A 27128-nucleotide genomic window follows, 5' to 3' on the forward strand; every position below is an offset into this window, starting at 1 on the left:
GGCACAGGCCCGCCCGCGGATCGGTGGGCCCCGATCGCAGGCCAGGCCACCGTGGGGGCACCCCCCGGGGTCAGATCGCCCTGCGTCCCCCCCAGGACCCCGGATCCCGCCCACGCCGCCTGGTCCCGCCGGTACATACCAGCTTTGATTTACGCCGGCGGGACAGGCAATTTCTGGGCGGGACTTCGGCCCACTCGGGCCGGAGAATTGAGCGGGGGGTCCCGCCAACCGGCGCGGCCCGATTCCCGCCCCCGCCCAATCTCCTGTACCGGAGACTTCGGCGGGGGCGGGATTCACGGCGGCCAACGGCCATTCTCCGACCCGGCGGGGGGTCGGAGAATGACGCCCCAGATATGAAGAATCTTCTGAACTTAACTTAGAATTTTAAATTTGACATTAAAATTAAACATCAACACTAACAGCGAAAACATTATTGTGTGGACAAAAGACTTCTCTCACTGAAGCAGAACTGGTAATAACAGAGGAGAAAAATCCCAAGACAAAGCCAGAGAAAGATGTTCATGGCTGCAAGGAAGCTGGAGTGTTAAAGTTTATATTAGTGGAGACATTAGTGGCCAACACCCATGTCAGTCATGAAACACATCTCATGGGAACTAATACAAAAGGCAAACCCACTTGATGTTGGAAAACCAAAAATGTTGGAAATATCCAGCAACAGCTGACCTGACCTGCTGAGCATTTCCAGTTAATATTTCACAGGGACTGACGTCCATAAGGTTTCTTTTGGAGTAGGGTTGGCTGGTTTAGTTAGCAATCAGAGATGCCTGGACAAGAAAATAAAAATCTGAATTGATCGGCTATCAAACCATTCAGACTTTTCTGGGTTTGATACCATCTCATCAGTATCTAGATTGGATCCCCATTGTGATTTCAGGGCATAATCCTTGAAGGTTTTGTAAACGCCATCGCAACTGCAACTCCATCCTGTGAGTTGAGGCACAAAATGGTGAAGAAAATGCAAAATTAATATTTCCTACTAGCCAGGAGTTCTTCATACACCTTTAAAAAAAAATTTACAACTGGGAGAAATACTTAATATTTAACAAAGTACACCCACTGTGCGATCCTCTCCCATCAATAGTTATTTAAATAAACATGCACTACCTGGCCTGTTGATATATAATCCTTTAAAGGATGAATTGCGAGACAGACAATGTCATCATCATGGCCAAGGTAGAATCGTTGTATATTCTGTTGACGATTATATACTATTCCTACTGCTGCAACATGGTATACAATCTCTCCAGTTTGAGTGTAAAATAGATTGTTCCTGCAGTCATAGCCCCTGTAACTGAAAGATAAAAGAAAGTTACATAGTGGTAATGTCAATTTTTATTCCTATACCGTGTTTTCTTCTGTCATTCCTCACAGACATATCTTTCTAACATCTGTGGGAGAAATGTGCTAGTGGATAAAACGAGTGAAACTTCACTCCTTCAATTAGATTTTAAGGTTGTTGTCAGCTCATTAATTTTACCTTGTGGGATTGTTTGTTCTTTAACTTATCCTTGGTATAATGATGAGGAGGCTGGCAAATGTGTCAAGAGTCGCCTATGTTGTAGTGTCAAGCCTTAAATAGAGGGTCAGTTAGCAGCCTTGTTAAGTGTGCGTCCACAGGACAAATAAGTTGACAGTTACAGTCGGATAGAACACCTTCCGGAGCCTCCCAGATTTGGTAGCCATCAATCTGTTCAGTTTGCGGATACAGCTCGTTAAGTGAAGAACGTTACTACAGGTATTGGCTCATTGAATTGAACCATTTCAAAAATAGTATGCTTTCAAGAACATCCTACCCATGAACAAAATGTAAGCGCACACTGCTATCCGGAGGTTTGTCCCGTTTCTTTGAAGTTGCTGCTTGACGCTTTTCTTTGCTTTTCTCTTTAAGCTGAGGTAGGTCTTCTTTGTAAATCTATTGAAAGAAAAACAAATTTCCAACTATTAGAAGGAAACATTTACACATTAAAGTGGTGCAACTAGAAAAGTGAGATGATTAGAATAGAGTTTAAGCTTCTCTGTGGGAGAAAACCACATTCCAGGATTTCCTGTTCTTTCATTAGAGAATCTGATGCACCACATATACTATCACGCAAAATGACTCACAACTACACTAAATAGATACATTTATACTTAAAGTTGCCAGAACAGATTAAAATGGCCACAAACAGATAATTGGAATTCAGGATTTCATACTTTGTGGCATTGACTATAAACTCAAGGAAGTGATGTATTTGTCCCAGAAATGTCTTAGACTATATATGGAAGTGTTCCATGGAGCTCTGGCTGCTCCCATTATAAAAATGATGAAAAACATAGAAAGAGAACAGCAAAGATTAAGGGCTTTACAGTTATTAAGAAAGATTTTTTTTTTTAAAGCCCCAAAATTCCTGGGTCCCCATTATGGCAATGGAATTGTGGCCGGCCAGGGCCTCTGTCTGTCAGTATGCAAGGATACTAGTCTATTCAGAAGTCACAACATCAGATACCTGACTGAACACTGGGCAGAACAAGGCTACGGGTCTAAATCATAGAATCCCTACAGTGAAGAAGGAGGCCATTTGGCCCATCGAGTCTGCACTGATACCTCGAATGAGCACTCTACCCACATAAAGTTAAAGTGAAAAGCCGCTAGTCACCAAATTCCAGCGCCTGTTCGGGAAGAGGGAGAATTCAGAATGTCCAAAAACTGAACAGCATGGGCAGAATTCTCTGATAATGGGGCTATGTCCCCACACCAGCGAGATAATGGACGTGAATCACTCTGGACTTTCCTGGAGAAAGTCCAGAATGATTCTCTGTTTTGCAGGGGGCTAGCAGGGCCCCGAAGTGCTCCTCGTAGCTCTGGCTGCCGATACGGGGCCCTGCACTTCCGGCCGCAGGTCTGCGCATATGTGCGGTGGCGACCTGCGATGGTGGCCCTGCGCGACATGGCCGACCCACACGCGGGCTGGCCCCGACAATATAGGCCCCCCCAGATCGTGTGCGCCGGCCGATCAGTGGCTCCCGATCGCAAGCCTGGCCGTCCTGGAGGCCCCCCCCCGGTGATAGATTCCCCCGCCCCCCCACCAGGGCGGCCGCAGACTGAATCCGCAGCTGCCACGCCGAGCTCCCGTCGGGTGGAACCATGGGTGCACCACGACGGCGGGATCTCGGCGGAGAATCGCCGCGGGGGCCTCTTTCAATGGCCCCCGACCGGCGTCGCGTCAACCACGCACACACGATTGCCGTTGATTCTCCGGTCCCGGGGAATCGCGGAAGCGGCGTCGGACCCGATCGTGGGTCTGATGCCCATTCTCCACCCCCATGCCGAGCACGATTGCGGCATGGAGGCACGGAGAATCCCGGCCCATGTCTTTCGGGACTTGTGGAAGGAAACCGGAGTGCCCGAAGGAAACCCATGCAGACACGGGGAGGACGTGCAGACTCCACAAAGACAGTGACCCAAGCCGGGAATCGAACCTGGGACCCTGGATCTGCAAAGCAACAGTGCTACCCACTGTGCTACCGTGCTATGTCCATTCCCTGTCCACCCTGCCCTATCCCAGTAACCTCATAACCTAACTTATACATCCCTGGAGAGTAAGGGGCAATTTAGCGTGGCCAATCCACCTAACCCGCACATCTTTGAACCACGGGAGGAAACCGACGCACCCAGAGGAAACATACACAGACACGGGAAGAATTCACAAACGTCACACAGACAGTGACCCAAGGACAGAATTGAACCCAGGTCCCTGGTGCTGATCACTGTGCCACCGTGCTGCCCTCATAGTCTCACCATAGCTACATCAGATATGCCTGGGATTTATAGGGGCAGGGGTCATGTTGGATGAAAAATGAGATGGCAGCAAAGGCACACGCATGAGGTAGGATAAAGGCTTGCATCGAAAGCAAAAGAATGGAAGGAAAATTAGGGAATGTAAGATAAAAGGAATATGAGTAGGGATGGCATTCTCCGGCCATTGGGATTCTCTGTTCCCGCCAGCAGCGTACTCCTGCCAATTTGTTTCCCGGCGGCGTGGGGTGGCTTGAAAGTGGCGCGCGTAAGGAGAATCCCATCACCAGCGAATGGCGCACCGCCAAGAAACACGTGGATGGGGGACCGGAGCCCTAGAATAAAAGAGCTAGCTCAGCTGTGATAGACTGAATGGCTTCAATCTGTGTTGTGATTTCTATGATTCCAATAAAGAGGCCACCGCCAAGTTGTAGCCTCACACTGCTCCAGCTCATCACTGAACTACCTGCTAATTTAAAATTTATGTTGTCATATTTTGTTACATTAGCAGAGAGCTGACACTTCAATCTATTTTTATCTCAAAATGTAAACTACATTTGGAGTCATTAATGATTATTTGCACATTTGATTCTAAGTGGGAGGCAGGACATTAACTTGAATGCAATATGCAATTGACAGTCATTTGCAGTGGAACATACATCCAAAGGTTATGACTGTAATTTTATTTAAAATTATATTAACAAGTGCCTTTTGAGAGTAAGACTGGAATTTTCCAATCCCCCTGCAGTGGTTTTCTCGTGGCAGAGGTGGCTCGCCATTGGTCGTCAGCGGGATCTTCTGGTCCCTTCAAAGTTAATGACAACTTACATGTCTCACCCATCCCGCCGCCGGAGAACCAGCAGTTGGGATCGACTTTGGTGGGACCAGAAGTTCCAGCTGGCGGGATTGGCTGGAAAGTCCTGCCCAAAATGTCAATTGAAAATGAAATGAAATGAAAATCGCTTATTGTCACAAGTAGGCTTTGAATGAAGTTACTGTGAAAAGCCCCTAGTCGCCACATTCCGGCGCCTGTTTGGGGAGGCTAGTACGGGAATTGAACCGTGCTGCTGTCCTGCCTTGGGCTGCTTTAAAAGCCAGCGATTTAGCCTGTGCTAAACCAGCCCCTGGTAAGTATTCAGTACAGAGATGCCAAATTGAACTATAAGTATCATTCCTTTCTGTTACTTACACAGATTTTGCTTTCTAAATATGCTGTAAAAATGCTTTGTTAATGCAATTTATAAATACATAACTTACCTGTCGATGATAACTTATCTGTAGTTCTTGTTCAATCTCAGAATCAAGTTCTGGTACGTCAGACTGATCAGAGTCAGACTGATCACTATTGGAGTCTGCAACACTTTCTGTAATTGAGACGGATAACTTTAACCTCAAATTAAAACAAAATAGATTATTTAATGTAAAGTCCATCATTGGTGGGTGTGCCATCAACTGTCTGAGCCTCCCTCCCTAAGTCTCTCCCCCTCTCCTCCTTTAAGGTATTCCTTAAAACCTTCTTTGGAAAAGCTTTTGGTCAACTGTCCTAATATCTCTTTAAATGGATCAGTATGGAATAAAGTATGACACCACTGCTGTTAAACGTCTTGGGTTATTTTACTACATTAAAAATGCTATATAAATGCAAGTTGTTGTTGTTAACAAATCTTAATTATGACTATGCAAATACACATTTTGTTATTGTCCCACTATTCATTTGCTCTATTAGTAAATACTTAAAGATCTGTTCAACAATTTAAAGCCTAAGTTCAGTGTACTCTCATTCTGAAAAACCGAAGAAGGTTCTCCATTACTCTGGGCAGACGGCAATATGTACCTATGAATACACTCTCTGGGACATAGGGAGCTGGGGCTCAGCTAAAAGATTAACTAGAGACATAGATGCCCAGAAATACCATTTCAACTCAATTCTCTGATACCAGGGAGCAATGTCATGGCTTTTATGTATTGTGAAGAGGGATCTTTTCCAATATTTTGGGGGAATATTGTGTTATTGTATAAAGAAGCCTGTGTGTGAATAAATTATTTAATTAAACCGGAGAATGATTAATGGAGACAACTTGTCTTGGAGATGGAGAGATAAAAGAGACAGAGGTTCTAAATGCATGTATTTGCAATAGGAAGCAACAATATGGTGGATTTAATAGGTTAAGTTTAGAAATTTGTATTAGGAGATAGTTAGAAACTTGGCTTTTCGGTTGTTAAATTTCAAAGGAGTAAAAAACTTGTACAGCTTGCAAAGGTTTTAAGTAAACAAGGGGAGGTTATTAAATATCATTTGATCGAAAGGGGAGGCTATAGGAAAAACATGAAGTTTTTATATATTTTGGAAAAGTTCCATGAGGCGCCGTGGTCAATGGACAATCAAAGACGAAAGGGAAAAAAGATAGTTAAGGAAGGAAAAATGTTGAGCTGAGTTGGGTTGGCTGTTTGGAGGATCTCTTGGGAACATCTCTGTGCTGCAAGAAGGTGCAAAGTTTGAATCAGCCATCCAGTCAAGCCTCAAATGTTTTTTGTTGCAGAAAGCAGTGTTGTTTTGAAATATTCTTGGATTCCCACATCAGTGTGGAAGAGAGTGAGTAGTTGTGCAGTATACCCTTACTAAAGTGACAGCAGTTTTGCTTGAATAATATTGCTGGATATTCATAGTTAAAATCTTTAAGGGAATGTTGACAAGAAGCTGTTTACTTGGATATTCTGACCAAGTGATGCTTTGGGAAATGTTTTATAAGAAGGTTATAACTATGCAACTTTAATCTTGTGCGCTTAAGTTTTCTTTTCTTCTGGTTAAAAAGTCTTTAAAACCTAGTTAATCTTCTTAACAATTTTTTTGAATCCCAAAATTGGTTCTGGAATTCTGCGTTGCTGTGCTCAGTAGGTTTCTCCTCATTTTCAGAACACACAAAAAGTTATGATCAGTAAGCCAAGTTTCTCTCTAGGATTTGGCTTGTTCAGCAAATAACATTTGCTGTGGTCGTAACACTATCCAATCCACTGACATGAATATTTTCCATAGAATTCTACACAAAATGTCTAAGTGCATTCTGACTAGAAAATTATACAATTCTGTCATTATACTGTCAGATTTGTATTCTGCTAGTACAGCAATCAAAATTTTTGTTTATTGCTTAAATTAAGTTCATTACAACACATTTTACTCAATGTACTATTTCTGAACCATTCAATTCTACTCTTTCAAAAAAATGCTTTTGCATAGCATTTACTTCAAGAGACTACAGCAGGTAGATTACTATAATTTTAGCCTTGCTTGTCTGACTGATCAACTACCACAGACAAAACAGAAGGAATTAACTTGCATGTATGCGACACCTTATAATCTCACCATGTTCCAAAGTATTTTACAACCACTAAGTTTTTTTAAATAGTTCAAACAGTTGTCATCCATGCAAATTAATTAGTATACAACAAGGTTCTGTAAATAGCAGATGCCCAAGTTCATCTGATTTTGGTACTGCTGATGGAAGCAAAAATGTTGGTCAAGACATCAAGAACGCTCTTTGCTCTTCTTCAAATAGCACTATGGAAACTTTAACAATTACCCAAATTGGTAAACATGGCCTTATTGTGATGTGTCATCTGAAATAAGGCACCTCTGCCAATGTAGAACTTCTTGAGTGCTGCACTGGTGTCAGCCTAGATTATGTGCTCAAATCTTGGAACTTGGGCTAAAACCTATGATCTTCAAGCTCAAAAGGTAAGAGCGCAACAAACTGAGTGAAACACACGGACAAGAGAGTGCATGAGGGAGAGTGTGCAAGAAAGTTCCAAGATTTTTCACACAACGGCTGAAGTACATTCCAAGGTGCTACTGCAAGATGCTTTGCAAAACTTGAAAGACAGACTTCTTCCAATTGTACTGCAAAGCAGGCTATTCATCCCATCAAGTCTGTGTGGACTCTTTCAGAGAGTAATCCATTAGTCCCACTCATCTGCTTTTCCATATATCCCTGCGATTTCTCTCTTTCAAGTATTTATCCATTTCCCTTTTGAAGGCCACCACTGAATCTGTATCCATTTAATCAGGCATCACTTTTCTGGCATCAAAAGTTTTTTCTCATATCACGTTTGGTTCTATCGCCAATCACATTAAATCTGTGCGCTCTGGTTATCAGCCCTCAACCACTGGAACTAGTTTTTCTTTGCATACTCCATATAAACCTTTCATGATTTCGAACACGACAATCAAAACCCCTTTTGGCCTTCTCTGCTTTAATAAGAACCTATTTTTCCCAGCAAGGAACAGGCTGGATCAAAATACCCACTCACTTTACACCTCACCAGCTTTATGTAAAATGGGCAGGCGAATCAATCCCTCTGTTTTCCAGGTTAGGTTAAAATTACCTCAAATTTGCGATGTGATTAGTGCAGTAAATTAACAATGCAGTTTCAAGTGCGTAATTGAACTGCTTGCTCACCTTGAAGGACAATATGAAGAAATTCTTTGGACTTTCTTTCAGGGATAAGTTGCCACTGGAAAACTGAATGATCTGCTCCACCAATCGAAATAACCCACTGGTAATCATAAGACCATCTCACATTGGTCACATGTGCTGAATGACCGATGTATTTTTTAAACTTTGCTCCTGTAAAGTAAATTACATTTCTGTAGGAAACAGTGTACCGCCTGCGAACAATTTCAAATCTGAAAAACAATTTCTCATTTACTTATTTCTACCACTCTCAGAACCTCAAAAACATTGCAACCTCATTCTTAACTTCAATTGTTTATTACATATGCATCTGCCCATGCTAATAGGTAATGCCTCAGGTTCAGCGGCAACAGCTATTTTCACAAGTGGTCTGAGCACCTTACATTAATGGGAGTGAACTCACACTGTTATTATGGGCCAGGGTTTAGAAAACACCAAAGTATATCATGGGGTTCACCTGAGCCACAACTTTAAATAGATTTTGGTTATGGGGAGCACAAGGGCCCACTTTACAGGTGTGATGCAACAGAGAGCTAAAGTATGTTTAAAACAAAACAAGGTTTATTCTAGGAATCCAGTTAACATTTTATAAACACACAGTAAATATCTTATCAACTACATACACTGATACTTTCCCAAATACAATATTCTATAGGTAACCCTTAATAACTTCCCAAACAACATCCACAAATTAAACCCTTTTTAAAATAAAGACAGCAGGTTTAAATGCTCTACAGAAACAGGTATTACTTTGAAGTCATCAATGATCTGGAGACATTCCTTAGCTTGTGGAGAGAGAGATCATTATACAGCTGCTTGCTTTGCCGGCAGCTCGCCACCTCTGAAAACGAAACCAAAAACTCACTGCATCTGCCAGCTCAAAAACGAAACTGAAAGACAGTCAGCCCAGCTCCACCCACACACTGACATCACTGCAGCTATTTGATAAACACTCATTTCTTAAAGGTACATCCACCTGACACTGTCCCTTGCCTATATGTGATAGCATAACCCAGGTGCAGAAAAATAGTACCCTGCTATTTGAGCTGGGTATTTGGGCTTCCTCAGTCTCCTCGAAGGCAGACAGAGCAATCACTTGGCGAGACAAAGTGGGATATGAATTTATAAGCTACTTTATTTCACAGTAATGTACTTATACAGAATATCAGTTATGTTATGATCAGATAACTGTTAACAGTTATGGTGCGATTCAAAAAGTGCAATTTTATTTTGTACTATTACACAAAGGTAAGAAACGGCCGCACTTTCCCAAAGTGTTATCCTACATGATTTAAGAACAATAATTGTGGGGTATTCTGCCATTCAGTCTACCCTCTTGTAGCCTTTGCTGCCCGACTGCCTCACATCAGCATTACTTCCAAAATTTCCCTGTCCATGTCTGTACATTTAATCACTTGCCAGGAAAGAGATCAAAGTCTGTCCAAAATAATCGGTTGAAAGTGTTCTGAGACAGTCCAATGAATTACTTACTATTTATCGTCTATGGGGAAACATCAACAACACTAGCTTATTTGCATCTACATTAACTACCAGCTGAGTATCTTTTTATATTCTTGCATTAAAAATAACGTTATTTTCAAATAGGTATTCTTTGAAAGACTAGTTTAAAAAGTTCAGTGACCAGCTGAAATTGCAGCACTTAAATACAGTACCTCTCAGAATTATTCTTGAGGGAAAAGGTTATCAAGCTTTTTTGACAGAAAATATTTTTGAAACATAGGGCTGGATTCTTCCAAAATGGGACTATGTCCCCACGCTAGCGTAAAAACGCTGGAGTTTCCTGCATAAAAGATGAGCTGATTCAGTGACTTGCAGGTGGCTAGCTAGGACCCAGAGTAATTCACGCGGATACGGACCCCCGCACTTCCGGTTTTGAGTCCACGCATGCGCACAGCGGCGGCCTCCAGCGACCGCGCTGAGCGCCACGGCGGACTCAGACCGCGGAGGCAGATTGAAAATGTAGACCCCCCCGATTGGCCGCGCGACTGAGCATCCGACCGTGCGGATCTGTCCCCCTGTCACCTATAAGGCCCCCCCCCCACCCCCGGGTGTTCGTTCCCCCGCTCCCCACCAGGGTGGCTGCAGACTGAGTCCGCAGCTGCCACACGAGCATCCCGACCGGCAATAGGTGGTTAGTTCCACGCCGATCAGGAGTGGACTATCGCTGTGTGGGTCTCTAGCAATGGGTCCCCAGCCGCACGGGGTACTCTGTGATCAAGCCAATTTTCGGGTCCCGGAGAATCGCCGGACCGGCACTGGGCCCAATTTCGGCGTGAAATTGGAATCTCCGCCCCCGTGCCGAACACGATTTTGGCGCGTGGCTGCGGAGAATCCAGCCCATTGACTTTGAACTAATTGTCTTTTGTCCCTGAAGAATCAAGAGCAGAAAGTACCGAAGTATCAATAGACAATTTTTTAGAACCCTAAATATTTCTGAATCATTAACATTGAACGATTTATTTTGCTCCATGCAGCATTAATAGCACTAAGATAATATAAACAAATATAAAAGGAAACACAAATGTTTCTGAGACAAACGTCTTCAGAAGTATAAATGATTTAGGAATTACACTTTGAACAGTGCTCACAATACAAATGGCTCTTACTTGTAGCATAACAGATTGAGCAAACCACAAAAGATAGTTAAACAGAAATACTATTGCAATTAAACAAATTTTCCCTCATGAAATTGTTTCATGAAACAAACATAACAGAATGCATTGTGAATGAAACAGTGGGCTGGATTCTCTGCTGCCCGACACCGGCAGAGAGATCCATGATCGGGCAGAGAATCCAGTGTCGGGCAAAAAGTGGTCCAATGCTCCGGCAGTATCAAGGTTCATACCCCACACCAGCGGGAGGATGCAAATACATCAAATTGACCCATTTACATCCTATTAACAGGTTGGACGCCAGATTCTCCACGCCTCTGTGAATCTCTGGTCTGGGATTCACATGGGCGTGGATTGACGCAGGTATTTGTCAGTATGGCCCTGGCGTGGTGGGCCAAGGGGGTAAGGTTTTAAGGTAGGTGCCCCCAAAGTCCATTGGTGGACCCCAAAATGCAAAGCCTGACACCACACCCATCAGACCCCCCATCAGAGACCCCTTCAAAACACAGATCCCCCCCATAACAGGCTGAAACAGTGAAAAAAGTCACTGCTTTAAAACTCACATGTCTCCTACACCTGCTGCCTCAGGCACAGAATGCAGCAGCTATAAATTCCTAGAAAGCAAAAGCCGCATCAAATGAGTTTAAAACCCCTTCAGATCCTTTGATCTGCAAGGATTTTATTCACATCAATGAGAAATTGCTTTTTTTTAAATTTACAGTGCCCAATTATTTTTTTCCAATTAAGGGGCAACTTAGTATGGCCAATCCACCTACCCTGCACATCTTCGGGTTGTGGTGGTGAGACCACGCAGACACGGGGAGAAGGTGCAAACTCCACACTGGGAGCTGGGATCGAACCCGGGTCTTCAGCGCCGTGAGGCAGCAGTGCTAACCAGTGAAATTGCTTTTACTAGGCTGTGACTGACACTTCCAGACAGCCATATGTCTGGATTGTTTAATTTCATTAGCCTTCATGCCTGAAAGGATCTCAAGTACCCTGCTGTGAAACTAACCATAATGTTTATAAACATCTAGTTATGATTGGCAGCTCTTGACCACATCAGAAGCAGTATTTTCTGCTGAGAAAAAGAGGAAGTGGGGGGTCTCTGGTGGAGTCAGGTCACCCTCATGCGTGCGTACTGTGGGGGGGGGGGGATTGCACTGCAAGGGGGAACCAACCACCAGACCTCGCTATTTGGCTGTCAGCTCAAAATGGCGGCCTGATAGCAGGATTTGTGAGGGAATCCCTTGCAGTCCCCGGCATGCATAAATTTGCATGGCAAGGGAGAGTGAATTGCCTCTGAGCGCTGCTCCCAGTGCAAGCGTAAATTGGAGGCAATTTATCTCCGGTGGGAGAACATAGGCCGGGATTCACCAATCCCGCGGCCAGGTTCTGACTCCGGCGTGAAAAGCGGCGCCAACCACTCCGGCATCAAAGGTCCCCGATAATCAGGGATGCTCCCCTTCCTCAGGGGCTAGGTCGGCGCCGGAGTGGTCCTCGCAGCTTCAGCCCGCGCGGAACTGCCGGCGCGAGTCCGCGCATGCGCGCAACGGCCGGCGTGATTACGTGCATGCGCGGAATGGCCGGCATGATTCCGCACATGCGCGTGTGTTCCCGTCTCCGCGCCGGCCCCCGGGCAATATAGCGGAGCCCTTCAGGGGCCCAGCATGGAGGAACATAGGCCCCCACGGAACCAGCCCACCCGCCAATCGGTAGGCCCCGATCACGGGCCAAGCCACTGTGGAGGCCCCCCCCCGGGGTCGGATCCCCCCCGCGCGCCCCTCCAGGACAGCCCCTGCAAACACACCTTCCAGGTCCCGCCGTGTGGGACCAGAGTAACCCACGTCTTGCGGGACTCGGCCAAACTCGGCGGGCATTTGGCCCGTCGAATCGCCGGGGGGGCTGCTTTCAATGGCCCCCGACCGGCGCGGTGGCGATCCGCAGGCACCCAAAAATCGGCACCGGAGAATCGGCGAGCTGGCGTTGGTGCCGCGCAGTGCGATTCTCGCACCCCCCCAGGGATTCTCCGACCCGGCTCCGGCCATAGTCTCCCAAACGGGGAATCTTGTCCAATATGTCTGGTTAGTAATTTCCAATGGCTATTGAATAAATGTATGCATTCTAACCTAGAAAACTATCAAAAGCAGATCAACAGCTTCAAAAAAGCTCATGACCCAAAGGAAAACTGACTACTTGAGCAACATTGAATATAAGCCTTTGTTAAGTTGTTCCAAAAATGTCAGTACACTGGTTTGCTGAGCTTGCTTTCAAACAGCTAGAGTGTGCCTACTTGGTGCAGGTCATAGAGGATTTTACTGGCTCTATATCTACATTTGCAATCCTTAGTAAGTTGGTGTATATATCATAAACGTGTTTAACTAGAAAGGTTCTGAACTTTTTAGATGTTTGTCTATTTGCGCATATATACACATTAGACGACATGCATTTGCACGAGTGATTAAAACTGATGGATATCAATGTTCAGCCAGTCAATTTTAGCTTCCTTCTCAATAAAGTGCTTCTGACATCGATACGGGGGGAAGGTACCCAGTTTCTCCAACGCAATATTAATGTTTGTACCGTTTGGCCTTGTACAACTGTAATGGTTACTGTTTTTAATTAAAATATTTAAAGTGTTTCTGAAAACTCAACAGCAGCGACAAGTACTACTTACACTCACACAAGGCATCAAATAAAGATGTGCATATCACCAACTCATCTCCCACAATTGTGCACAACACTGGGAAGAGATATCCAGTTTTCCGGAAGAGTTCTCTTTGAATGCAGCCAACAAAACAATTATTTTGATACTATACAAAGGGATACAACCGTGTAGTTTTCTCACATTTAAAGACTTAAACCTGGTAGGTCAAGTGGAGTGCAGTGCACTGAAAGTAGTTATACTGTCAAATGTAAATTGCTGCAGGTCACCTTGAAATCCATCACATAGTTCTGTGCATTGGCAGACCTACAGAGCTACGTTCCTGGTTAGCTGGTCTTTAAATCTTAGGGGAAGAATTGGCACATATATCCATTCTCTGAATGTTGAGGATTCTTTTCTCACAGGGCTGAAATTATACTGTAGCCACGTAAAATTCAAGATAGTGTGTATTTTCACAGCACTAATTACACCACACAGCCACAAATTACTGCATTCTATTCCCTTAAAATAAATTTATATCTGGTACTGCCAAAAGAATAAAATCACTCTGCTGTTATGATGGAAACTTACAGCAATGAACAATACTGTAGCTGGATGGTCAACAGTCGAGTGTTTACAAAGCATGATGGGAAAATAGCTAATCTGACAATAACACAAGGATGAAAGAGCTGCAGTTGCAGTTTTATGGAAGTGGCCTGTTGAACAGACATTTAGGGTCAAGGAGTTAGTTAATATGAAACTCCTGTGGTTGCAGAAGATGCTAAACTAACAATTGATAAGCGAAACAATGGAACTGATGTGTCTTAATTGCATGTCACAATAAGTATTTTCCTGTAAAGATTGCGAATACAAGTCTTCTGTGATTTTGTAACACAAGAAGGCATTTTCTACAACATAAACAAATAAACAACTTCTCAGTGGCACTCTTTGCCTTGTGTGCCATTTCTTCTACCTTGAATTACATGATAAATTTCCATCTATTCCCCTCCTGCTGATGTTATTTGTTCCTTCTGGTACACTGGTTAACATGTTCTGAAGGAGGAATGATATTTCATGACTGTTTTTTATTGCCTTGGTTCACAGAAAGAGAGAAACCAACCTCATTTTTACACGGAGACCTGGATTAAGGAATATAAAAAATAACTAACAAAAATTATAAACCATAACATTCAAATAATTTTTTTAATACCTTTTTTGAAACCAGGGTATCGAAAAAGTTTTACTAATCCATAATCATCTCCGGTAACGAGAACATGATCCTTAAAATTTGCATCCACTGAATTAATACCATTAACATCTAAATATTTGGGCCATATTCCATTCACATTTGGACCCAATACACAAGTCCAAGTTGCCCACTGAACATCCTTTATGTCTTCTTTATTTGTAATTTCCTTACCACCTGAAATAGCATAAAAACAAAAAGACACCAGTAAATAAATCTGAAACAAACTGATGGAGATAGATACAATAATAATAATCTTTATTATTGTCACAAGTAGACTTACATTAACACTGCAATGAAGTTTCTGTGAAAATCCCCTAGTCGCCAGACTATGGCGCCTGTTCGGGTATACTAAGGAAGAATTCAGAATGTCCAATTCACTTAACAGCACGTCTTTCGGGACTTGTGGGAGGAAACTGGAGCACCCAGAGGAAACCCACGCAGACACAGGGAGAACGAGCAGACTCTGCGCAGACATTGACCCAAGCCGGGAATTTCCTGGCGCTGTGAAGCAACAGGGCTAACCACTGAGCTACCATGCTCCATCAAGTCTGCTCTGGCATGTGAAAGGAGAGAACAGGAAGAAGTTTTGGATAGTTGTTAAATCACATCACCAAGTCCCTTTAATGAGCTGAACGAGACTGAGAATGATTAAGGTTTCCATACAGAAGCATGTGCCTAGATTTTAACTTTGTCGGGAGTTCTGTGCTAATGAGGAAAACTATCTGTGAAATAGATCTGTAGTTAAATGCTGGTGTGAGATCATTTGGGATCGATGTACGAGGACAGTTTTGGCCTGTGGAAAGGATCAAAATGAAAAGTAAAAAGGTGAGTGAAACTACCTCAAAATGAATTCCAGGATTCATCTTCTCATCAGATAATTTTGATTAGTTCAGTGGCTTGAATCTTTTTTTCCAGTTCTAACAAAGGGTCTCAACTAAATAAATCTTTCTCTCTCTGATATTGTTAATGGTCCTGAACCTCTGTATTTGAGTAAATACAGTCACACAAGTATAAAAAACAGGCTTTTTGTTTTTAACTGCCAGCCACTTTTGAAGGAGGAATCACAATGATCAAACATCTAGATCATATACTTGAATCATTTATCTTCACTGTCCTCTGTTGACCCCCGCCGGGGTTCCCAGTGGATAGAATTTTAAATTTAAAACTCCTACTCTAATTTTTGTAACCATCCATGGTCTTATTTCACTCTGTTTGCACAATTTGGTCCAGTTCTATATCCTAAACACATTGTCAAAATCTTTCACTCCCTCTCAGTTTCCCCTCTTCTTCCTCCCCACCCCACCCAACCTCCCTACCACTGGGTCATTTTATCCTTTTACAGACTGCAGTATTGTTTCCTCTGTTACCTTCTTAATTTTGCTCCCATGACCTACAGCAGGCATTTTCAAAGTGGGGTGTGGATGTCGGGAGGGTCGCAGAGCCATCCATCATGGCATTCCCGATGGTGTAAATTCAGACGCAATGGCCGCAGCAGCTGGCTTTTAAAAATGTCGGCTGCGAACGGCTTTGAAAATGCGGGTTCGCTGCGCATGCGTGCCCGGTCATTAGTGCGCATTCCCGGAGCCCAGAGAGAAACACCGCCTCCTCCTGACGTCAGCGCGCTGACCCAGGAGAAGATTTTTTTAAAAATTCAATTCAGTCTTCCTGCATCTGTCTTGAATATGCTCAAAGGCTGAGCCTGAAGAACTCTCTTTGATGGTGAATTTTAGAGATTAAAAAGATTCACAATACTTTTGAGTTAAGTAATTCCTTCTCATCTATGTCTAAAATCGTCGCATTGTAATTTGCCAACTATATCCCCAGGCTGTAAATCATCCATCTGAGGAAAGCTTACATTCTGCATCTGCTCTGTAGAGTCCTGAGAGAATAATGCCTGTTTCAATGAGGTCATTTCTCATTCTTCGCTACTCTAGACTACAGAATATAAGCCCAGGCTCACCTCTCGCATTAAAGGTAAGAGAAAATGGAGGGTCGCGTAGGTCGACCGGCGTGGGTCGCGAAGGTAGGCTGGCGTGGGTCCCGAAGATGGCCAGTTGGTAAAAATGGGTCCCAGGCAAAAAGGTTTGAAAAACACTGACGTACTGTGTGCTCTGATCCCTTTCTAAAGCACCATGGTAGAATCATTAAGAGTACAAAGTAACAAATTAAGTAAAGGTAAACATGCAATTACACATTTATGTTCTTTTAATAAGGTGAAACTTACTTGGCATGTTGTAAAACAGTCTTTTTCCAGAACCATCATTAGTTTGCAAATATTTGCTATCCATTGACCAATCCATATGAGTGATGAAGCTCAAAGATCCAAAACACTCGCCAACTTTTTTGTATCGTTGCAAAACTCCATAGATATCAATGGAACTGTCATTTGAGCCCACAGACAAATATGATCCATCAGGTGAATATTTTAACTCATGAATTGCTTCTTTCCTATCCTTAATATGAACAACTTCAGTCATATCTCTGTAATAATAAAAGCAGTTTATCATAAAACTGGTCCAAAGTACAGCCTTCAAAATAGTACACGGTCTTAACTGAATTGCTGATCCACGTTTTAAAATGTATTATATTCCATTGAATGGCATGAAATGGCATGCTTGTTAAAACAATTTCTATGTGTGCAGATGTGTGAGGGAGGCCATCCAGAACTACTTGGAAATAAACGAAGTCTCGGCAGCAACAGTGTGGGAAGCGCTGAAGGTAGTGGTTAGGGGGGGATCTAAGTTCTGTATGGGCCCATAAGGAGAAGGCGGAGTGAGCAGAGGTAGATAGGCTGGTTAGGGAAATACTCCAGGTGGACAGGAGATATTCGGAGGCCCCGGAGGCAGGGTTATTGGAGGAGCGGCAGAATCTACAGATGGAGTTTGGTTTGTTATCTACAGGGAAGGTGGTGGAACAGCTGAGGAAGGCGAGGGGGGCGATATATGAGTATGGGGAGAAGGCCAGCAGGATGCTTGCACACCAGCTAAAGAAAAGGGAGGCGGCCAGGGAGATAGGAAGAGTGAAGGACGGAGGAGGGAATACGGTCATAGACCTAGCAGGGGTGAACGGGATGTTTAAGGAGTTTTATAGTCGGCTTTATGAGTCGGAACCCCCAGCTGGGGTGGAGGGGATGAGGCAATTCTTGGAGAGTTTGGAGTTTCCGACGGTGGAGGAAGGGTTGGTGGAGGGGTTGAGAGCCCCGATCGGGATTGCAGAAGTAGTAGAGGGATTGGAGGCCATGATATCATTGATCCTGAAGCGGGAGAAAGACCCAGAGCTATGCGGGTCATAGAGGCCAATCTCCCGACTGAATGTTGATGCCAAACTGCTGGCTAAAATCTTGGCCTCAAGAATAGAAGATTGTGTCCCGGAGGTGATAAGGGAAGACCACACGGGGTTTGTTAATGGCAGGCGGCTAACGGTCAACGTTAGAAGGCTCTTAAATGTGATCATGATGCCCTCCGAGGGAAGGGAGATGGGAGCAAGTAGAGGCGGCATCGTGTAAGGGCACAAGTTGGGGGCATTTGTAACGTCTCCTCTGGTGTTCTTGCGAGCTTGGTACTCCACAGGCCCGGTGGTAGTGGCGGCCCTGAGAGTCTGGGGGCAGTAGAGGAAGCATATGAGAATAAAAGCAAATTACTGCGGATGCTGGAATCTGACACAAAAGAGAAAATGCTGGAAAATCTCAGTGATGCGACCATCAATTCACTCGAAGACACGTGGAGAAGTAAACCGTGGTTTTAATCAGCTTAGAACTGTGCCTGCCTGCGACAGGTACAATACGGAAGGTGGCCCCGCTGGTCAGCTGCTCTTATACTTCCTCTAAAGGGGTGGAGCCATGGGTGAAGCCACACAATGGCCCATAGGTGGAGCCCACAGGGTTAATAACATAACATAATACAGTGCACTGGTGAATTCTCAGTAATTATACATCACCACATTCACCCCGTTTTAAAAAATGAAGTCCGACGGGGCTGACGGGCTCATAGATTCAATCGGTCCGGTGCCCGGATCGTACGTTGCGACCGCCGAAGCACTGGTGTTGCAGCCGCTTCGGGTGGCTGTGGAATTGGGTCCAGAGCGGGCACAGGCGTGGACTCCGGGAGCGGCTCTTCCGGAGCTTCATTCCTGTGGACCGGTGCGGCGGGTGGGAGGGAGCGCGGGAACCATATAGGGGTGAACATGGGAGGTTGGACGGGACATAGTGTGGGGGATGCAGTAGTGGTAGTGGTGGTGGAGCCTGCGGGCACCAGGTCCCGAAGGGAGACGGTATCTTGCCGGCCATCGGGGTGTTCGACGTACCCATAGTGTGGGTTGGAGTGCAGGAGCTGGACCCTCTCTACCAGGGGGTCGGTCTTATGGCTCCTAACGTGTTTTTGGAGGAGGACTGGACCCGGTGTCATCAGCCAGGGCGGAAGTGAGGCCCTTGAGGTAGTTCCCCTAGGGAAAACAAACAACTGGTCAGGAGGAGTCTGGTTTGTGGCCGTGCAAAGGAGGGACCTAATAGCGTGGAGCGTATCGGAGAGGACCTCCTGCCAGTGAGAAACTGGGAGATTCCTGGACCGTAGGATCAGTAGGACGGTCTTCCAGACCGGCGCGTTCTCCCTCTCCACCTGCCCGTTTCCCCTGGGGTTATAACTGGTAATCCTGCTCGAGGCGATGCCCTTACTGAGCAGGTACTGACGCAGTTCGTCGCTCATGAACGACGAGCCCCTGTCGCTGTGGACATAACTGGGGAAACCAAACAGGGTGAAGACACTATGCAGTGCTTTAATGACAGTGGGGGTGGTCATATCGGGGCAGGGGATGGCAAACGGGAAGCGGGAGAACTCATCTATGATGTTAAGGAAGTATGTGTTGCGGTTATTGGAGGGGCGGGGCCCTTTGAAATCGATACTGAGGCGTTCAAAGGGCGGGATGCCTTTACCAGGTGGGCCTTATCCGGTCGATAGAAGTGCGGTTTACACTCCGCACAGATTTGGCAGTCTCTGGTTATAGCTCTGACCTCCTCGGTGGAGTAGGGCAGGTTGTGGGCCTTGATGTAATGGGCGAGCCGGGTGACCCCCGGGTGGCAGAGGTCATCGTGGATAGCTCGTAGTCAGTCATCTTGCGCGCTGGCGCATGTGCCGCAGGACAGGGCATCTGGGGGCTCGTTGAGCTTCCCAGGACGATATACTATATCGTAGTTATAGGTGGAGAGTTCGATCCTCCACCTCAAGATCTTATCATTCTTGATCTTGCCCCGCTGCGTATTATCTAACATGAAGGCAACCGATCGTTGGTCGGTGACGAGGGTAAACCTCCTACCAGCGAGATAATACCTCCAGTGCCGCACGCCTTCCACGATGGCTTGGGCTTCTTTTTCGACCGAGGAGTGTTGAATTTCAGAGGTGGTGAGGATGCGTGAAAAGAACGCTACCGGTCTGCCTGCTTGGTTGAGGGTGGCGGCGAGAGCGACCTCTGAGGCGTCGCTCTCCACCTGGAAGGGAACGGACTCGTCCACCACGCGCATCGCGGCTTTGGCGATGACCGCCTTGATGCAGTTGAAGGCCTGGCGGGCCTCGGCTGCCAGTGGAAAGAGGGTGGCCTTAAATAGTGGGCGGGCTTTGTCCGCATACTGGGGAACCCACTGGGCGTAATAGGAGAAAAACCCAAGGCACCTCTTCAGGGCCTTGGGACAGTGAGGGAGAGAGAGTTGTAGGAGGGGGCGCATACGGTCAGGGTCGGGCCCGAGGACCCCGCTTTCCACGACGTAGCCGAGGATGGCTAGCCTGGTTGTGCGAAAACGCATTTCTCCTTGTTGTAGGTGAGGTTGAGTTTTTGGGCGGTTTGGAGAAATCGGTGGAGGTTGGCGTCGTGGTCCTGCTGATTATGGCCGCAGATGGTGACATTGTCCAAGTACAGAAATGTGGCCCGCAGCCCGTACTGGTCCACCATTCGGTCCATCGCTCGTTGGAACACCGAAACCCCGTTCGTGGTGCCGAAGGGGACCCGGAGGAAATGGAAAACGTGGCCGTCTGCCTCAAACGCCGTGTCTGCAATCCGGGGAAGGCGGTACGCATCGAGTTGCGTAAACCGGTTAATGGTCTGGCTGTAATCAACCATCATCCGGAACTTTTCCCCGGTCTTGACGACCACCACCTGAGCTCTCCAGGGGCTATTGCTGGCCTCGATGACCCCCCTCCCGCAAGAGACGCTGGACCTCGGACCTAATGAACGTCCTGTCCTGCATGCTATACCTCCTGCTTCTGGTGGCTACTGGCTTGCAATCGGCGATGAGGTTTGCGAAGAGGGGGGGGGGGGGGGATTTTTAGGGTCGTGAGGCTGCATATGGTGAGCGGGGGCAGGGGCCCCCCCCGAACTTAAGAGTTAGACTCCTGAGGTCGCACATGGAAGTCGAGTCCCAAAAGGAGAGGAGCGCAGAGGTCTGGGAGCACATATAGTTGAACATTAGCGTACTCAGCGCCCTGTATCGCTAGGGTTGCAGTAGTGCACCCTTGGATTTGCACCGAGTGTGACCCAGAGATGAGGGAGATGGTTTGTTGCGTGGGAATATTGGGAGCGAGCAGCGTCTTACCATGTCCGGGTGAATGAAGTTCTCTGTGCTCCCGGGGTCGAAGAGGCAAGGTGTCTCGTTCCCGTTAACCTGGACGGCCATCATGGAGCACCGGAGGTGCTTAGGTCGTGACTGGTCCAGGGTGACCGCGCTGAGTTGTGAGTAGCCGGCAGCGTGATCGGAGGTGCTGGGGCGGCCCCGCGATGGCTGTCCGTGTAGATTGTACACGTCGAGCGGCGTAGCAGATGGCGGCCCCCGTTGGTCGAGCGTGGCGGGCGGTGAGGAAGATGGCGTCCAAGATGGCGGCCCCCATGGATCGCACGTGGCCGGCCGCGTGGGGGAGGATGGCCAAGATGGCGGCTCCCATGAGTCGCAAGTGTTGTGCGGAGGCGGAGTCGGCAGATACGCTGCCACCTTGCGGGGTCTGCGGGCCTGTGAGTCTGTGGATCGGGTCTGTGAGTTCGAGTTCTTAGACCTGGCCAGGCAGACCTTGGCCAAGTGTCCTTTTCGCCCGAAGCTGCTGCATTTCGCGTTGCGGGCCGGGCAGTGCAGTCGGGGGTGTTGGGACTGGTCGCAAAAGTAGCAGGGTAGCCCCCCATGATGGGCAGGCGGCCGCGCGGCACAGGCCTGGGGTAGTCTCGGGTCGGGGGCACACGAGGGGGTCGCATGATCAGCCGGTAACGCAGTAAAGCTCTGAAAAGCGGCCTCCAGAGAGGTAGCCAGTTTTACCCTGTCGTCCAGGTCCTGGGCCCTTTTTTGAGCAGGTGCTGTCTCACATAGTTCGATCGTACCCCCGCCACGTAAACGTCTCAGACAGCGAGCTCTATGTGTTGTGTGGCCGTAACGGCCTGGTAGTTACAGATGCGCGCGAGGGCTTTGAGGTCGCGTAGGTAATCATCTAGCGGCTCCCCGGGGCGCTGGCGGCGAGTGGTGAAGACGTGTCGCGCGTAGACCTCGTTCACAGGCCGCACGTAGAGGCGTTCGAGTAGTGCGAGGGCCTCTGTATAGGAAGCGGCTTCGGCGAGCTGGACAGAAATGCGATGGCTCACCCGTGCGTGGAGGAGGCTCAGCTTCTGTTCATCAGTGACGGATGGCGTAGACGACGCGGCGAGATAGGCCTTGAAGCATCAAAGCCAATGTGAAAAAATGTATTTCGCCGCTTGTGGATCGAGTTCCAGTCTGTCAGGTTTGAGGGCTGATTCCATAGTAGCATTATAAGCTGATTAAATTGATGCGACCATCAATTCACTCGAAGACACGTGGAGAAGTAAACCGTGGTTTTAATCAGCTTAGAGCTGAGCCTGCCTGCGACCGGTACAATACTGAAGGCGGCCCCGCAGGTCAGCTGCTCTTTATACTTCCTCTAAAGGGGTGGAGCCATGGGCGGAGCCCGTACATGCCCCAACATATCCCCCCTGTGGGTGAAGCCACACAATGGCCCATAGGTGGAGCCCACAGGGTTAATAACATAACATAACATAATACAGTGCACTGGTGAATTATCAGTAATTATACTTTCACCACACTCAGCAGGTCTGGCAGCATCTGTAGGGAGAGAAAAGAGCTAATGTTTCGAGTCCAATCTTTGTCAAAGCATATGAGAATGGAGGGAGCATTGGTGTGGGCTCCAATCATCGGTTTGTTCCAGGGAGGCTGGATGGAAGATTTCGGAGATGGCAGAGAGCAGGGATTGAGAGGATGGGAGATCTATTTGATGGAAGCTTTCCCTGTTTGGAGAAGAAGTTCAAATTGCTGGGAGGGAATTGGTTTTGATATCTGCAGATAAGGGACTTTGTGCGAAGGCAGGTTTCGATCTTTCCGCTCCTACCGCCACAGGGGATACAGGACAGGGTAGTTTCTAGAATGGGAGTGGGGGAGGGGAAGGTTTCGGATATCTACAAAGAGCTTATGGAGTGGGAGGAAACCCAGATAGATGAGCTAAAGGGTAAATGGGAAGATGAGCGGGGGGGGCCTAAAGGCTGGTCTGTGGGCGGATGCTTTGAGCAGAATCAACACATCCTCATCATGTGCCAGGCTCAGCCTGATACAATTCAAGGTGGTTCACCAGGCATACATGACGGTGGCTCGGTTGTTCAGGTTTTCCGGGATAGAGGACAAGTGGTGTGTGAGGTGTGCGGGAGGGCCAGCAAACCATGTCCATATGTTTTGGGCCAGCCCGAAGCTTAGGGGGTACTGGCAGGGATTTGCGGATGTCATGTCCACGGTACTTAAAACAAGGGTGGCGCCGAGCCTGCAGGTGGCGATCTTTGGAGTGTCGGAAGATCCAGGAGTCCAGTGGGCGAGAGAGGCTGACGTTTCGGCCTTTATCTCCTTGATAGCCCGGAGACGGGTATTGTTAGCGTGGAGGGACTCAATGCCCCTGAAATCAGAGGTTTGGATTAGTGACTGATGGATCTCTGTGTCTATTCGGAACCCTTGATATGTGTTATCCCTTCTTAGTTCCCAAATAACTGAGATTCCAGACTGCGCTTCTTGGTAAAGTTATTTGAAACTTTATTCATCAGCTTTAGTGTCTACTGCTAAAGTCAATTTTTCAATACAAAATTTAGGAAGTTCCAACTAGCCCGGCAACAAGCTAGTCAGATTGATTGTCTTTAGCAAAGACAGTAGTTGTAACCAGAAAATCTGATTTCTATCAGCGACATGGCTGGGTTTCTCAGACTTGAGAAAATTAAGTTCGCCCTGAGAAGGTCAACGTTGGGGTTCATACGGAGGTGGCAGCCGTTTATCGACTTCTTCGGAGAAAGCTAAACTGTCAGCAGAGGCAATAAGGGGGGGGGGAAGCGGTTAAAATGTTTTTTTTACAAAAACATTCGATGCGCCGCTGAATGGCATGCCAACATCGCTCCTCGTGCCAGCGAGAACTGGTCATGATTGTCCACTGTCAGGTGCTTTTAGTCTGCAAATGGAAGAATTGTGCCCAATGTTTCAAATCCGTCTGACTCTTCTTCAGGATTGAAGAGAGGGAGAAATTTGATGTATTTTATACTGTTTAAGAGGTGGTGGAGCAGGTGAAGTACTGCTCCGGGGTCCCACCATCTCATCCACACATCCGCCACCCCAGGGATTCAATGGGACCGTGTAATGGAATGGCCAACTCGCATGCAGGGATCACTCAGTGAACAATGGAAAGTGCTATCGAGGATAGGAGTCAGACATTGTCAAACGGTGCAGAGCACCAGAGCTCATCGCAGAGCAGGTTGTCATCATCCTCCATCCCATGGACAATACCGGCTGTTACTGCCAACCCAGGGCCCACACCCCATAGTGCGGCAGGTATATATCACGGAGGGAGTGGCAGGTGAGGGAGGGGGGGGTGTCGGTGTGGGATCATAGAATCATAGAATTTACGATGTGGAGATGCCGGCGTTGGACTGGGGTGAGTACAGTAAGAAGTTTTACAACACCAGGTTAAAGTCCAACAGGTTTGTTTCGATGTCACTAGCTTTCGGAGCGCTGCTCCTTCCTCAGGTGAATGAAGAGGTATGTTCCAGAAACATATATATAGACAGATTCAAAGATGCCAGACAACACTTGGAATGCGAGCATTAGCCGGTGATTAAATCTTTACAGATCCAGAGATGGGGTAACCCCAGGTTAAAGAGGTGTGAATTGTGTCAAGCCAGGACAGTTGGTAGGATTTCGCAGGCCAGATGGTGGGGGATGAATGTAATGCGACATGAATCCCAGTTCCCGGTTGAGGCCGCACTCATGTGTGCGGAACTTGGCTATAAGCTTCTGCTCGGCGATTCTGCGTTGTCGCGCGTCCTGAAGGCCGCCTTGGAGAACGCATACCCGGAGATCAGAGGCTGAATGCCCTTGACTGCTGAAGTGTTCCCCGACTGGAAGGGAACATTCCTGCCTGGTGATTGTCGCACGATGTCCGTTCATTCGTTGTCGCAGCATCTGCATGGTCTCGCCAATGTACCACGCTTCGGGACATCCTTTCCTGCAGCGTATGAGGTAGACAACGTTGGCCGAGTCGCACGAGTATGTACCGCGTACCTGGTGGGTGGTGTTCTCACGTGTAATGGTGGTATCCATGTCGATGATCTGGCACGTCTTGCAGAGATTGCCATGGCAGGGTTGTGTGGTGTCGTGGTCACTGTTCTGAAGGCTGAGTAGTTTGCTGCAAACAATGGTTTGTTTGAGGTTGCACGGTTGTTTGAAGGCAAATAGTGGGGGTGTGGGGATGACCTTGGCAAGATGTTCATCTTCATCGATGACGTGTTGAAGGCTGTGAAGAAGATGTCGTAGTTTCTCCGCTCCGGGAAAGTACTGGACGACGAAGGGTATTCTGTCGGTTGTGTCCCATGTTTGTCTTCTGAGGAGGTCGGTGCGGTTTTTTGCTGTGGCGCGTTGGAACTGTCGATTGATGAGTCGAGCGCCATATCCCGTTCGTACGAGGGCATCTTTCAATGTCTGTAGATGTCTGTTACGCTCCTCCTCGTCGGATTTAGAACAGGATTTAGAATTTACAGTGCAGAAGGAGGCCATTTGGCCCATCGGGTCTGCATCGGTCCTTGGAATGAGCATCCCACCAAAGCCCATACCTCAACCCTATCCCCGTAACCCCACCCAACCTTTTTGGACATGAAGGGCAATTTAGCATGGCCAATCCACCTAACCTGCACATCTTTGGACTGCGGGAAGAAACCGGAGCACCTGGAGGAAACCCACGCAGACACGGGGAGAATGTGAGACTCCGCACAGTGACCCAATCCGGGAATCAAACCTAGGACCCTGGAGCTGTGAAGCAACAGTGCTAACCACTGTGCTACCGTGCTACGGATGCGGTGCCCGTGTCCCTGGCCAGTTCCCCCCCCCCCCAGTAGGTGAGCCTGGAGGCGATCAGAGCATCCCGAGTACACGCTATGCAGCCTCCTGTGCCTGCCTGGACCTCATGTCCTGCCCATCCTTGCCCTCCCCCGCATCCACCTCCTCCAGCATGTCATCCCTCTGCTGCGCGATGCTGTGGACACAGCAGGCCACCAGGATGCGAGCAATCCTCCCAGTACCATACTGGAGGATCCCTCTGGAGTGGTCCAAGCATCTGAAACGCATCTTCAGGATGCCGATGCACCATTCGATCACACCCCTGATCGCTGCATGGGCGTCATTGTAGCAGTTCTCCGCATTGGTCTGTGGCGTCCGGATAGGCGTCATCAGCCATGACTGCAGCGGATAACCCTTGTCGTCCAGGAGCCATCCCCTACAGCAGGAGTTCGCCTTAAAGAGGCCAGGAACCATCTGTGCCAAGATGAAGGTGTCATGCACACTGCCTGGGTACCGGCGCAGACATGCATAATGTGCAGCTCATGGTCACACACCAGCTGCACGTTCATCGAGTGAAATCTTTTTGGTTTGTGAAGATTGGCCTGTCATCTGCAGGTGTTCGTAGGGCGACATGCATCCTGTTGATCACTCCCTGGACTCCCTGCATCTCGGCGATAGCGGCGAACCCCGCTGCCTGCGCATCCTGGCGGGCTTGGTCCATAGTGAAATGGATGTATTGCGCAGACTGGGCATATAAGCCTCCATGGCGGAGCGGGTGCACCGAGCTCTGAGATTCCAGACAGATCCGCACTCGGCACTGGAAGGACCTCGTGGCGTAAACGTTCAAGGCGACTGTCACCTTGGCGGCCACCGGGAGCAAGTGTTCTCCCCCATTCCACCACGCTGCCAGGTGCGCCATGATCTGGCAGATATGTCGCACTGTCCTCCTGCTCAGCCAGAGTCTTCGAAGGCATGCCCGGTCGC

At 47.4% G+C, this 27128-nt stretch overlaps 1 protein-coding gene across 6 annotated transcripts in view; it reads right to left on the bottom strand.

Annotated features, from left to right (window-relative positions):
* LOC140403495 (echinoderm microtubule-associated protein-like 5) overlaps positions 1-27128 on the bottom strand; it is a 415808-nt gene that overhangs the window by 230777 nt on the left and 157903 nt on the right. For all 6 annotated transcript variants that reach the window (XM_072491458.1, XM_072491449.1, XM_072491467.1 and 3 more), the window contains 6 exons: positions 17016-17272; positions 14753-14965; positions 8251-8418; positions 5054-5160; positions 1815-1933; positions 1126-1312 (listed from right to left, as the gene is read on the bottom strand). In XM_072491458.1, coding sequence (XP_072347559.1) covers positions 1126-1312; positions 1815-1933; positions 5054-5160; positions 8251-8418; positions 14753-14965; positions 17016-17272 — 1051 coding nt within the window. The remainder of the gene's footprint in view (positions 1-1125; positions 1313-1814; positions 1934-5053; positions 5161-8250; positions 8419-14752; positions 14966-17015; positions 17273-27128) is intronic.

Source organism: Scyliorhinus torazame, chromosome 2, assembly GCF_047496885.1.
Source record: "Scyliorhinus torazame isolate Kashiwa2021f chromosome 2, sScyTor2.1, whole genome shotgun sequence".
NCBI lineage: Eukaryota > Metazoa > Chordata > Chondrichthyes > Carcharhiniformes > Scyliorhinidae > Scyliorhinus > Scyliorhinus torazame.